General features: G+C 49.2%; 1 protein-coding gene across 1 annotated transcript in view; it reads right to left on the bottom strand.

Annotated features, from left to right (window-relative positions):
- Positions 1-3,667, bottom strand: part of KIFC2 (kinesin family member C2) — a 209,096-nt gene extending 205,429 nt beyond the window's left edge. Inside the window, exon 1 of the mRNA XM_078685515.1 lies at positions 3,548-3,667. Within this exon, the coding sequence (XP_078541641.1) occupies positions 3,548-3,667 (120 nt within the window). The remainder of the gene's footprint in view (positions 1-3,547) is intronic.
- Between the last annotated feature and the right edge of the window lie 11,568 nt (positions 3,668-15,235).

The following is a 15,235-nucleotide window of genomic DNA, read 5'->3' as shown; positions in this document are numbered from 1 at the left end:
AGCAGTGCAAGCTCCCCTCGTAGAGACCAGGTACTCTACAGGCATCAGCAGTGCAAGCTCCCCTCGTACAGACCAGGTGCTCTACAGGCATCAGCAGTGCAAGCTCCCCTCATACAGACCAGGTGCTCTACAGGCATCAGCAGTGCAAGCTCCCTTCATACAGACCAGGTACTCTACAGGCATCAGCACTGCAAGCTTCCCTCGTACAGACCCGGTGCGCTACAGGCATCAGCAGTGCAAGCTTCCCTCGTACAGACCAGGTGCTCTGCAGGCATCAGCAGTGCAACCTTCCCTCGTACAGACCAGGTGCTCTACAGGCATCAGCAGTGCAAGCTCGACTCGTACAGATACGGTGCTCTACAGGCATCAGCAGTGCAAGCTCCCCTCGTACAGACCAGGTACTCTACAGGCATCAGCAGTGTAAGCTCCCCTCGTACAGACCAGGTGCTCTACAGGCATCAGCAGTGCAAGCTCCCCTCGTACAGACCAGGTGCTCTACAGGCATCAGCAGTGCAAGCTCCCCTCGTACAGACCAGGTACTCTACAGGCATCAGCAGTGTAAACTCCCCTCGTACAGACCAGGTGCTCTACAGGCATCAGCAGTGCAAGCTTCCCTTGTACAGACCAGGTGCTCTACAGGCATCAGCAGTGCAAGCTCCCCTCGTACAGACCTGGTGCTCTACAGGCATCAGCAGTGTAAGCTCTCCTCATACAGAACAGGTGTCCTACAGGCATCAGCAGTGCAAGCTTCCCTCGTACAGACCAGGTGCTCTGCAGGCATCAGCAGTGCACGCTTATCTCGTTCAGAGCGGGTGCTGTACAGGCATCACCAGTGTAAGCTCCCCTCGTACAGACCAGGTACTCTACAGGCATCAGCACTGCAAGCTTCCCTCGTACAGACCAGGTACTCTACAGGCATCAGCAGTGCAAGCTCCCCTCGTACAGAACAGGTGCTCCACAGGCATCACCAGTGTAAGCTCCCCTCGTACAGACCAGGTACTCTACAGGCATCAGCAGTGCACGCTCCCCTCGTACAGAACAGGTGATGTACAGGTATCAGCAGTGCAAGCTCCCCTCGTACAGACCAGGTACTCTACAGGCATCAGCAGTGCAAGCTCCCCTCATACAGAACAGGTGCTCTACAGCCATCAGCAGTGCATGCTTCTCTCGTACAGACCAGGTACTCTACAGGCATCAGCAGTGTAAGCTCCCCTCGTACAGAACAGGTGCTCTATAGGCACCAGCAGTGCAAGTTCCCCTCGTACAGACCAGGTACTCTACAGGCATCAGCAGTACAAGCTCCCCTCGTACAGAACAGGTGCTCCACAGGCATCAGAAGTGTAAGCTTCTCTGACACAGTAAAGGTGCACTACAAGCTTCAGCATTGCAAACTACTCTCACACAAAATAGGCGTACTACAGGCATCAGCAGTGCAAGCTTATCTCATTCAGAATGGGTGCTCTACAGGCATCAGCAGTGCAAGCTTATCTCATTCAGAACAGGTGCTCTACAGGCACCAGCAGTGCACGCTTATCTCATTCAGAACAGGTGCTCTACAGGCACCAGCAGTGCACGCTTATCTCATTCAGAACAGGTGCTCTCCAGGCATCAGCAGTGCACGCTTATCTCATTCAGAACAGGTGCTCTACAGGCACCAGCAGTGCACGCTTATCTCATTCAGAACAGGTGTTCTACAGGCATCAGCAGTGCACGCTTATCTCATTCAGAACAGGTGCTCTACAGGCATCAGCAGTGCACGCTTATCTCAGTTCAGAACAGGTGCTCTACAGGCATCAGCAGTGCACGCTTATCTCTTTCAGAACAGGTGCTCTACAGGCATCAGCAGTGCACGCTTATCTCATTCAGAACAGGGGTTCTACAGGCATCAGCAGTGCACGCTTATCTCAGTTCAGAACAGGTGCTCTACAGGCATCGGCAGTGCACGCTTATCTCATTCAGAACAGGTGTTCTACAGGCATCAGCAGTGAACGCTTATCTCATTCAGAACAGGTGCTCTACAGGCACCAGCAGTGCACGCTTATCTCATTCAGAACAGATGCTCTACAGGCATCAGCAGTGCACGCTTATCTCATTCAGAACAGGTGCTCTACAGGCATCAGCAGTAAACGCTTATCTCATTCAGAACAGGTGCTCTACAGGCATCAGCAGTGCAAGCTTATCTCAGTTCAGGTGCTCTACAGGCATCAGCAGTGCACGCTTATCTCATTCAGAACAGGTGCTCTACAGGCATCAGCAGTGTAAGCTCCCCTCATACAGAACAGGTGCCCTACAGGCATCATCAGTGCAAGATTCCCTCGTACAGACCAGGTGCTCTGCAGGCATCAGCAGTGCACGCTTATCTCGTTCAGAACAGGTGCTCTACAGGCATCAGCAGTGCACGCTTATCTCATTCAGAACAGGTGCTCTACAGGCATCAGCAGTGCACGCTTATCTCAGTTCAGGTGCTCTACAGGCATCAGCAGTGCACGCTTATCTCAGCGGTGCTCTACGGGCATCAGCAGTGCAGGCTCCCCTCACACAGAACAGATGCTCTCCAGGCATCAGCAGTGCACGCTTATCTCATTCAGAACAGGTGCTCTACAGGCATCAGCAGTGCACGCTTATCTCAGTTCAGGTGCTCTACAGGCATCAGCAGTGCACGCTTATCTCAGCGGGTGCTCTACAGGCATCAGCTGTGCAGGCTCCCCTCACACAGAATAGATGCTCTCCAGGCATCAGCAGTGCACGCTTATCTCATTCAGAACAGGTGCTCTACAGGCATCAGCAGTGCACGCTTATCTCAGTTCAGGTGCTCTACAGGCATCAGCAGTGCACGCTTATCTCAGCGGGTGCTCTACAGGCATCAACTGTGCAGGCTCCCCTCACACAGAACAGATGCTCTCCAGGCATCAGCAGTGCACGCTTATCTCATTCAGAACAGGTGCTCTCCAGGCCTCAGCAGTGCACGCTTATCTCAGTTCCGGTGCTCTACAGGCATCAGCAGTGCACGCTTATCTCAGCGGGTGCTCTACAGGCATCAGCGGTGCAAGCTTATCTCAGACCAGGTGCTCTACAGGCATCAGCAGTGCACGCTTATCTCATTCAGAACAGGTGCTCTACAGGCATCAGCAGTGCACGCTTATCTCATTCAGAGCAGGTGCTCTACAGGCATCAGCAGTGCACGCTTATCTCAGCGGGTGCTCTACAGGCATCAGCGGTGCAAGCTTATCTCAGACCAGGTGCTCTACAGGCATCAGCAGTGCACGCTTATCTCATTCAGAACAGGTGCTCTACAGGCATCAGCAGTGCACGCTTATCTCATTCAGAGCAGGTGCTCTACAGGCATCAGAAGTGCACGCTTATCTCAGAACAGGTGCTCTACAGGCATCAGCAGTGCACGCTTCCCTCACACACAGTGCTGTTATGCCACCAGGAGTGAACTCCAGTAAGTGCTGGCTGAGAGAGGCTCAGATGTCTTCCCTTCACCAGTGTTGGCCGCACTGGTGAAGTCAGCAGAGCATTGCCCGTGCCACCCCGCTCCAGGCACCCTCCTTACCCGCGCAGGGTCCGGCGGATCGGCGGGCGGTCCCTCCTCATCCTCCCCGGGCTCCTCCTTCTTAAAGAGGGTGTAGAAGATGTAGACTATCAGGGAGTAGAAGGCGTACATCTGGGGCAGAGGTGGCGGGGGCTGGAGACCCCCTCAGCCCCTCCGGAGAGTCCAGCACGCACCCCTCTCCTCCTATTCGAAATTCCCCGCCTCCGAGTATCCGCTAGAGCCCGGGACTGCTGCCGGACCCGAGCCGGACGCGCATCCTTTGTCAAGGGTCCACTCACGAGGGTTCGGGGTCTAAGGAAGGTTCGGATCCGAGGGACGCGGCTCGCGGATAGTCCGTCTGCGGGTCACATTCTTCGGGGCACCCACAGCTGTGGTCCCTGTGGGAGGAGCGTTCCGCCTCGGATCCGGGATGCACTACCCGCCGAGCGGACCGGCTCCTGCATGGGTATCCGACCCTAGCGCTGCGCCAGCCCTCCCCCGGCTCCTCCCCTCTCTCCCCGCAGGCCCGGCAGGTTGGTTTGGGGCCAGCCGCAGATGCTGTGCGCATGCGCAGTGCGCCCCCATTACTGCGGAGCGAGAGTGGTCCAGGAGGATGCGAGGCGGCAGCAGCAGCCGAGGGGCTGCCTCAGACTGCACGTAGGCAAGGAAGGGGGGAGACGCGGCGCAAATCTGAGGAGGGGGAGACGGGTGGGGGGGTCGGCACAGAGTGGAGCTTTCTGTTCCAGGCTACCACCTTTCACCCGACAATACTGAGTGTTTTCAAATGAGCCTACAACAGCGTGAGCTGTGTGAATGAAAGCCCTGGGCATCGAAGGCTAATGTATAGGCTTGAATCAAGTACTCGAGGCGCTATGACAGGGCAAGGCTTTCAAACGCGTGTCACAGAACAGATGCTGCACACACTAACATCAGGGTAAGCTTCCATCACAAGCTGCGAAGGTAATATATCTGTATGTATCGTCGTGGAAACGTCTCAAGCACACGATGGTAATAGACATGCATCATAAATTCATAATGCACTCTTCTCTTATGCACTTTGTTGAATCTTTTTGTACATATAGGTTATCCTGCCAAATTAAAAACGTGCAGAATATGCTTTTACGCTCCATCACACGTGTACACATTGTTGTCTTTAAAGCACAAGTTCTAGGATGTGTAGAAGTGTGCTTTCCTGACTCTTAGAGACTTTTTCTTCTACAGCTTGCTCCTGGAGGTAAGGACTCTTCATGTAAGGGTTTGAATTTTAACTTGATGGGGTGGGCAGGCAGTAGCGGCCGGTGGTGGGAGTGCTGCCGGGCAGTGACATGGGGCGGGGGGTAGTAAACTACAGAATACAGCCAAATACAGGTAAGTAAACATAAAAGTAAATAAAACGAATTTCATTGCGCGCACTGCTTCAGCTGTTTGTAGCACGGTGTTGTGTTTATTGGTATTTTAACTAAAAAGCTGCTTTTTAACTTCATTTAAATCGGGGACTTGAACGGGGCGCTTACTTACTTGCTTTTGCACACCAGCATTCTCAGGCTTCTTTCTACCCCCGACCGTACCGCCGCGGCTGACGTGCCGTTTGAGTAGTGCGCGTGGCAGTTGTTCCCGGCCTCGCGCTCCCGGCATTTCTGTCTTCATAAACCCATGCCGTGGCGGGCGTTCAGCGGGCACGCCAAAGGCAAACCCGTCTGCGCTCGTCCATGCCAGGATGCCGCCATATGCCAGACACGCTGCAGGTTCTGTAAAAGATATAGTATGGTATTCTGTGGACAACCTCCTTAAGATCAGGCAGGGAATCAGCCTATGCGGTGAACAACCGTTACAACGAAACTATTACAACGCACTACCATTACAACGCGGGCATTACAACGCAAACCATTACAACACATTGCGCTGGGGGGCGCTCTATGATAGGGAATACGTTTAATTTTCTATCCAACACCTTCCCTAGTGTCCACGGGGACTGGAGTTGGAATAGAAAATTATACTTACCACTATCCAGCACCTCTAAGTGCTATGCGTTGTAAAGGTTTGCGATGTAAAAACCGCGTTGTAAAGGCAGGCGTTGTAATAGCCTGCGTTGTAACGTCATACATCCGCCTGAGCAACTGCCGGCCCTGTAGCTATCATGAGGGCCCTTTCGGCTGCATATCTTGTGGCTATAACTCCTGGCCATCGGCTGTATCCACTCCGTCACAGACTGACCATAAGTCCACTATCAAACTTTTGAGCCTTACTTGTTGTTTATTAGTCAAACATCTTTTAGATGTCTATGTATTGCTTTAAGCTGATCTTCCAGATGTCCTCTTTTTGACTGAGACATGGTTAACTAAGGACACAGTGGTAGAACCTGGCCTGGCTCTCCCCAGGTATACAGCATTCTGACACTAAGCCGAGGTTCCAGGGGGGGCGGGTTGGCGGTAATATTTACGTCTGATTTCATGTGTTACTTGGTAAAGGAGCCTGTGGAGGGGTGTGAATGTGGACTTTTTCGGATCTCGCTTCACGCCAACTACACTATGACGGACTATTAATCTGCCGCCCTCCTGGTCCTTCTAGGGAGTTTAGATCCACTCTCATCAAAGTCCTAAGTCTCCTAGCAATGACAGCTGCTAACTTCAGTGTCATTGGTGATTTTAACTTACACTTGGATAATTCCCAGGACATAGAAATTACCAACTTCCTGGCTGATTTGGAGGCGGGTCCAGGGATCCACGCATTCTGCTGGCTATTTATTAGACCCTGTCTTTTCCAACCTGTCCTTCCTTACGGTCCTTACCCCATCACCGATATGCTGGTCTGATCACTTTCTAGCGTCTATGATACTGGCAGGTGTCGAGCCAGTTAAGAGGGCTTCCGAAAAGCTCTGCTTTAAGCGTCCATGGCATGAACTCGATGTCACCTATTTTCACAAGCTTCTTTCCACCACCATGCCTAATATGCCATTGGAACCTGTGTTGGCTTATGGTGCTTTTTCGGCCTGGATCTCCCATGCTCTGGACTCCCTGGTTCCTGCCAGGTGGTCCAAGTGCCGTGGCACTAAATCTAGTGCATGGTACAATGGCTGGTTGGCATCCCTACTTAAAGGCTGAAAAAAGCTGGAACTTGCCTGGAGAAGAGACTATGTTCCAATGTTAAAGGGTTGCTACCAGTTAGCAATTAGGAAACATCATAGGGCAATTCAATCTGAGCGGGCAGCATATTACTCTAACGTGATTAGAAATAGTAGTAACCCTTCTAAAAGTGTCTACTACATAGTAAAAGATCTCAAAACCACTGCAAATATATATATATACCTTCTGTAGTATCTGATGCCTAGTGTGAGACCCTTGCTTCCTTTTTTGTGAAGAAGGTAGAAACAATATATAGATCCTTCCCTCAACAAGGGGTTCATAAGGGGCCTGTGTCCGGACCCTCCTGCAGTCATCTGCTGGTTGCGTTCCCCCCTATCCCTCAAGAGGAGCTGGTTCTGCTCTGCCATAAGATTAAAACTGGCTCCCCTGCCGACCCTCTTAAGCCAGATCAATTCCCGAAATCGCTCTCTGTGTTTTTACCACTTTTGAGCCATCTGATTAATCAGTCACTGCTTACATCTACGGTCCCTAGTGCTTGGAAGCAAGCTAGGGTGGTTCCTCTGCTGATAAAAGCCAAAGCTTGACACTAATAAACCAGAGAACTTCCGACCCATCTCTCTCATACCCTGGGTTTCCTAGATTTTGGAATCCTACACTAATTCCATACTCACAGGTTATCGGGAGGAGAACAACTTACTGACCCCTCCCAGAATGGCTTTCGGCCGGGTCACAGTACGGAATCAGCCCTCTTGGCTGTGACCGAGCATCTGAGGAGGGCCTTAGACAAGGGTTATACATCGGCACTGATTTTGTTAGATCTCAGTGCTGCATTCGACACCGTCTCCCACCAGATCCTGTTGCAGAGGTTGGAGGGTGTGGGGATCGCGGGCTCTGCTCTTGAGTGGTTCGCTTCCTTTTTAGCTGATAGGACCTATAAGGTTGCAGTTCCCCCTTTTGCTTCCAAGAGCAGGTACTAATAAGAAGCCTTGGTATACGCTTGGACTTAGGAGGCTTAAACAAACTTGTAAGCAGGCCGAACGAAAATGGAGGAAAAATTTCTCTACATCGAGCAAGGACAAGTATAGATTAGCACTTAGACAGTATAAAGCTGGAATTAAAGATGCTCAATCTAAGTATTACCAGGGAAAGATTATGTCGGCCGCCAATGCCCCATGGGAAATATTTTAAATTTTTAAATCCCTCACCACTCCTCCTGACCCTCCCCCTGATGTCTCGAACGCCCAATGGCGTTGTGATGAAATTGCTAATTGTTTTCTCTCTAAAGCTACTAACATCTATTCGCAATTTCCTCATTCGAACACTGATCTGCAACCCCCTTGCGTCCCCTCATATCCTAAGCTTGAGGTGTTCCCTCTTCTTTCTCCATCTGACTCACAGTGTCTTCTGGAGAACCTTAAATCTGGATCCCCAGCCGATGTGGCGCCTCCCTCCGTACTTAAGTTAGTATCGGAGACTATTGCCCCAGTCATCCAGCATGTTATCAATACTTCGTTGGCAGCTGGACAGGTTCCCCCTTTATGGAAACAGGCACATGTCAGAGCATTGCTAAAAAAAACTAACTTGGATCCCGGGGAATGGGCAAATTATCGGCCTATTTCCCTTCTCCCCGGCATTAGCAAATTAGCGTAAAGACACGTGAACACTACGTTGGCGACATATGTCGAAAGTAATGGAGCCTTACATCCCACTCAGACAGGATTCAGAAGTAAACAGGGCACCGAGACGGCCCTCCTGGCAGTGGTGGAAGACACCAGGAAAATTGTGGACATCGGAGGCTGCGCTGCGATCATCCTGTTAGACCTCAGCGCAGCCTTCGATACGGTAAACCACCGTATTTTGATACAAAGACTGATGTTGGTGGGAGTATCGGGACCTGCTCTGGAGTGGCTTCGGTCATTTCTAGCTCACAGATCATTTGTGGTCTGTGAGGGTGAGGTGCACTCGAAGCAGACAGGGTTGCAGTATGGTGTCCCCCAGGGATCCGCGTTGAGTCCAACCATGTTCAACATCTATATGCGGCCCCAGGCAGACATTGTACTTCCCTGGGGGGTCCAACTGGTAACCTACGTGGATGACACCCAGCTGGTAGTGTCTCTTAGCCAGTTGGACCAGAATAATAACAATCTTAAATCCTGCCTGGTTAACGTAGCTGAGTGGATGGATGCCTCTTTCCTAAAACTTAACGGCTCTAAGACGGAAGTCATGCTACTGGGTCACGCCCCTCCCACTAATCTTGATCTTAGTTGGCCAACAGTGCTGGGCCCTAGACCTTTGTCGAAGAGCCAGATCAAGAGTCTGGGTGTGTGGATCGATCCTAGTCTAAGCTTTCTGGTACAGGCTCGCAAGGTGGCGGCCACATGTTATGGTTTGATCAGAACGCTGAGGAAGATCCTCCCTCTTCTCCCGTTTGATGCTAGACGCCTGTTGGTACAAGCCCTTATTCTATCGCGACTTGACTATTCTAATGCGATTTATTTGGGCGTTCCACATGGGACTATCAAGATCCTACAGCTGCTCCAGAACTGAGCGGCCCGTCTACTTTTAAAGGTTGCGAGACGCGACTCTGCTAAGCCAGCACTTCGTCAGCTACACTGGCTTCCTGTGCAACAAAGAATTGTGTTTAAATCTATGTGTACCGTACATAAATCTCTTACCGGTAATGGTCCATCGCTTCTTCCCCTGATGTTTCAACGCCTTCCGGTATTACGGACTCTTAGATCCAATCACAAAATGTTGCTGACAGTTCCGAGGTTTCGCCGGGCCCGCTCTGGCGGACGCAGATTTGCGCTTCACGCAGCAAAACTCTGGAATCAACTCCCTGAATCAATTCGTTTTGAATCCAACTATTTACAATTCAGGAAACAGCTGAAGACCTTCCTTTTCCCTTGAGTGGTTTGGCGTTCTAGTTATCCTAATGCGCTGGGATGTCTACGGGTAACCATGCGCAATATACGTGTATATTCCATTCCATTCCATTCCACACACAACCTCAAATATGGGGTACCACAGGGCTTAGGTTTGAGCCCAACGCTGTGTAACGTATATGTGCAACCTTTGGCAGCAGTGGCAAAAAGTAGAGGGCTCACATCAGTGTCTTGCGTGGACGACACACAGTTGGTAGTTCCTCTCTCAGGACAGGGCTCATGCAAGTTCTGGAGGGATCTAGAGTTTATATATTAGTGGATGACTACCAACTGTGTTCAGTTAAATGCCAACAAGTCCAAGGTCCTGCTGGTTGGGAGAAACACTGAGTTGTGGAGTGAGCATTGGTGGCATGCCAAGCTGGGCGATGCACCTGTTACCAAACAGGTGGTAACAAATCTGTGTGTGTGGGTAGATGCCACCCTTAGCTTTCAGACTCAAACAAAGAAAGTAGCAGGAACCTGTTTTGGCATCCTAAAGGAGCTCAAACCAGTGCTGAGGTTTTTTCGACCCGGACATGAGGCTGGTAATTGTCCAAGCATCTATTCTGTCTAGACTGGACTACGCCAACTCACTCTACTTGGGAGTCAATAAAGTGGAGATCACAAGACTGCAAAGGGTTCAGAACGCTTCCGCCAGAGCCTTGTTAGGTCTGCTCAGGACATGTCCTACATCCAATGCTATCCGTCGGCTACATTGGTTGCCTGTAGAAAAGCGCATCGAGGTAAATACTCTTTGCATGTCTTTTAAATCTTGAATTCTACCTCCCCAGACATCTTGGCTAATTTGCTTACACCTTACATCCCCTCCCACCAACTTCGGTCTATGGGCCAGCATCTGGCAGTGATCCCACGGGTGAGGAGGGTGCGTGCTGGTAGACGTTCTTTTGGTATACTGGCGGCTGGACTATGGAATGCGCTCCCCAACGTCATTCGTAGCATGGAAAACTACATGTCATTCTTCCGGGCCATCAAAACGCATCTTGTTCCATCATGGACTGTTGTGTGTTGTTTTTCTGATTTGCTGTTTTCTGTTTCAGCGCTGGGACACCCCTTTGCTGGGGCAGCTGTGCGCTATATAAAACCGCATAACATAACATAACACCCTGCCCCTCCCCCGCCCCACGTCACCGCCCGGTAGCACTCCCACCACCGACCGCTACTGGGGGTGGGCGGCAAATTCCGTACCGCTCGCGGAACTTGTGACATTTTGGCATTTCTGCATTTCGCCCGGAACGCAGAAATGTCGAACAGAATTCGGGGGCATGATGTATTAATGTAACCTTACCAGGAAGCACCTACAGATATAAATAAAGCAGGAGGCCGAGTAGAAGCTCAAATTTTGTAACGCATTAATCATCCCAAAAACCTTGTAAGCTCGGTCAAGGCTGGACAGGTGTGCTTTCTCCCCATATCTACAGTCGTAAATTAGCTGTGATGCTTGATGGAGGTCTTTGCATCCATGACTTTCTCGAGCGCAGTCCCCGTGTATCTCCTGTGACCAGGAGGTTCTTTCTCCCCTTTTCTGCTCTGATCGGACGCATGTGAACTTGCATAGAAGCCCCGTCCATTTGGCCCCGCATACCCCCCGCTCCTATCATAAAAATGAATAAATCTCGACAGGAAGCCCTTACAGATAAAGCAGGTGCCCAAGTAAAAGCTTAAATTCTGTAATAACGCATTAGTCAGCCCAAAACCTCGTGAGCTTGGTCGAGAGGTTGGGCAGGTGTGCTTTCTCCCTATATCTACCGTCGTAAATTAGCTATGATGCTTGATGGAGGTCTTTGCATCCATGACTTTCTCGAGCGCCGTCCCCGTGTAGTTCCTGTGACCAGGAGGTTCTTTCTCCTCATCTGCTGCTCTGAACGGTCTCTGACCCTTTATATACAAGAGGCATGTGAACTCGCATAGAATCCCCACCCCCCACACACACTAGCGGTATGCAACTTCTTCCCGCCCTTTACCCACTATGATGGACAGCTCACTCAAGGGACCCGGTGTCTTTCGGCACGGTGGCAAAGTTAGAGACACACATGATCACTGGCCCTTTAGGCAGCTGTTGTGTAGGAAAAGCGCTATACAGTCATTTACCCAACGAGGTAGCACTTAATGATTAACCAGTAGAAAGTACTCCAGCTGAGTAGAGGAATTGCACAAAACGGTGGCATCTTCTTGGATAAATATGCAGGGCAGGATTAATTCTGGCACGATGCTCGTCTGCTCCTAGGACCCTGCATAGATTACAATGGGCGCAACAAGAAATCTGCACAAACATGCGAAATTCCGCATGCTTGCGGAGATTTCTTTCCTTTTCGCAGAATTTTTGCGAAGGGCAACTACGCAAATTCTGTACGAATTGTAAGCCCACTTGCTCACTCGAGGGATCATGTGGGAAATGTTTTCCCTCTAAGCTCCAGGTAAGGATGCTGGTACAACTACTGGACTAAGTTGCATCTGCTGAGCACAAGATCGGCTGTGAAACAGAAGTGTGAGATCTTTCAATGTCTGGACGCTTATAGTGCAGATATCTGCTTCTTAACATAAATATGGCCGGTAATTCACCAGACCCGGATATAGTAGCCGCACTTCCACCAGGATATGTTGCTTCCAGGTTGGACAGGGTGGGGAAACGTGGCGGGGGGCTGGCTCTTATTCATAAAAACAACTTAGAGATTAAATGGGAACCTTTTGAGCTAACCGAGGCAGAGGCACTCGCTTTTGATTGCAAACTGGATGACCACACTAGGTTTCATGGCCTCCTGATTCACTGACTGCTAGGCCCTAAAATAACATTCATGGATGTATATGCGAGCTGTTAGACAATAGTATCCATTTTGCAAATCTCACCATTTTAGGCAATTTACATTTTCACTTGGATGAGGTCAGTGACAATGATGCAAGGAAACTAATTGATAATATGTTAATTCTGGGCCTTGAATTATTAATCACTACCCAACGCACATTGCAGGGCATACACTGGATGCTGTTTTCCAGGACTTTCAGTCAAAAGCATTCTGACGGTCACAGGGTCAGATCATTTGCGGATCAAATTTATCGTTCAGGCTCCTTCTTACAAGCGAAAGTGGGTGGGTAGAGGCATAGATAAAAAATGTGAGTGTGGAATAAACTGGACAGAGATGAACTAGCAGCGACTCTGGAATCATCTCCCCCTGAAATGATAGGTGAGGTTAATGCATTAGCAGATACGTTTTCCATATGGAATGAGGAAGCAGAAACTGAGCTGGCACCTCATAGCCAGGTTAAAAATCATAGAGGTTTTCCCACAGCAGGATGACATTGACATTGTCAAATGTATTAAAATGTTTGGTCTTTTAAAACCATCACACTATATAATATCATTACATTACTTAAAACATCCAATATATAAAGAAGAACATTTATGGGGGCGTGGCTTACGTGCCGCTGAGTGCAGACGGCTCTCCCGTGAGCTCCGTTTAGCTGCGGGCTTCTTATCACGATTTCCAACTCCATACCTCCGACGGATTCCTGATTTTACAAGGTTTCTACAACGGAATATGCCTGGCCTCACCTGAAAGCGAACTCGGTGATTTCTATGCCGTTTTTCGTCCACAACGCACTTCGATGTTTCTTTCCGTCGTCGAGACGCGGGCGGCCGCCGTTTTGAGCCGCTGAGCCCGCGTCCTCTCTCCTGCTCCTCAGCTTTCTCCTGCTGCAGTCGAAGCCTCCCTCAAAGTGCCTGTAATGTGTATTTTTGCTTTGTACCTTCCGATACAAAGTATGTTTCACAGCATATTCTCCAAGCAGCGTTTTCATCGTTTTTTCTCCTCAGAACATTTACCTTCCAAACTATGGCGGCCATTTTGAGTGCTGGATTTGCAAATTATTATTTTCTGCGCAATTCATGGTTATGACTGTTCTTACTTTCCTATCTGCTGCCCACCTGTTTTCAATTCTTTAATTTTTTATCATACAAAGTGATGCCTTCGCTGATTTGGAGCATTTTGACCTTCATGAGTTATTTATAAACCTTACTGTGGACTCTGGGCTTTTATATCAACGTGAGTTCTGCCTGCCATCCCTATACTACTTTTATGAGGAGGTGTCCCTCTACTCTATGATTTTGTGATTTTCTATCTGAGTTTTTGAGGCTTTTTACCTTATTTGTTTTTCCTGCGTCACATTATTCCTCTGATTCTTACGGCGCCAATCAGTCGTCGCGATGTCTCATGACTCAAGCAATATCAAAGCAAACCACACAGGCACAAAATCTAAGAGGCTCAAAAATGACCCCCCCTCCCCTATTCATAAGTCTTCTAACCCCATTTTGGATTCCACTTTGGATGAAGTAAGGGGTCTACAACCTTTTATGTCTGCTACAAATGAAAAGCTTAAGCAAATAGAGGAGAGATGGGTCGTTATGGAGGGTAAAGTCCTGAACCTAGAACAGCGCGTCAGTGATATGCAGGATGCTTCTTCTAAAATTCCTTAACTGGAAAAAGAGATCCAGATGCTCAAGCTCCACACCGAGGACCTTGAAAATCGCAATCGAAGGAATAACCTGCGCTTAAATGGTGTCCCGGAGAATGTTGAGGGATCTGACATGGTGTCGTTTGTTCGAAAGTTCCTTCATGATCTTCTGGACCTCCAACCAGCGTCCCATCCTCTTAATATACAGCGAGCTCACCGCCTGGGGCGCCTTAATTCCAATGTGTCCAAGCCACGTGGTATTATTGTTCTATTTCTCGAGTTTACTGAACTAATGACTATACTCAAAACTGCCAGACTTAAACGTCGTCTTATATGGTCGGGTCACAATATTTTTATTTCACAAGACCTTTCCAATGCAACCAATGCCCGTCGAAAATAATTTTTGAATCTTCGTCCTCAAATGCGTCAGCTGAATATCCAGTATGGTATTCTACATCCTTGTCTCTGCAAGATCACGCACAATGGACGTACTCAATCCTTTGATGATCCTCAGAAGCTCCATGCTTATCTGCAGACTGTTTCCTCCTCTACCATGGACCCTAATGTTTGATTTATCTTTGTAGGCCTACCTTTGTTGTGGCTACCTGGTTGCGCTGTTGCCGCCTTGACTCCTTGCATGTCTCATCCTCTCTCTTGAGGTTTTGTGGTTTCCATCTTTGTTATGCCCGTTCTTGCTCTTCTGCTGCTCCTCGGGATCCGTGTCCTCAGTGGCGTTTTCCTTGCCCCTGATGTTTTGGTTATTTCTTTCCTCTCAGACCTGGCTTTTCTGCCTTGATCTGTCTTCTTGTCTTTTTCTTGTTGTTTTTTTCTTTCTTTCTTCTATCCTTTCTTTCTTGCTGTCCCCTTTCCCATGTTTTCCCCTCAACCTAGGCATTCCCCCTCTTCTCTTTCCTTGGACAGTCTCTGTCTTTTGCGTTATCAATTTTTTGGTTCTTGTTGTCACACACAGTGGTCTTGGTCTTCCTGTATCTTCATTCTATACATGTATTGGGCATTTTATTCCGATGTAACGTATTTTTTATTATGTTATCACTTGTAGATGTGTTTCCTGCAATGTATCCACCCCTCGTGTACTGCCCCATCCTTACCTTACATCCTGTGTAATTTTGTGACGTGGAATGTTCGAGGTCTTGGTCATCCTGTCAAGCGTCAGAAGGTATTGTCTCATTTGTCTAAAATTAATTCTCAAGTAGTTTTCCTGCAAG

This window comes from Lissotriton helveticus, chromosome 4_1, assembly GCF_964261635.1.
Source record: "Lissotriton helveticus chromosome 4_1, aLisHel1.1, whole genome shotgun sequence".
Lineage (NCBI taxonomy): Eukaryota > Metazoa > Chordata > Amphibia > Caudata > Salamandridae > Lissotriton > Lissotriton helveticus.
Note: the sequence above shows the minus strand (reverse complement) of the source record. Positions and strands in the feature narration are given on the sequence as shown.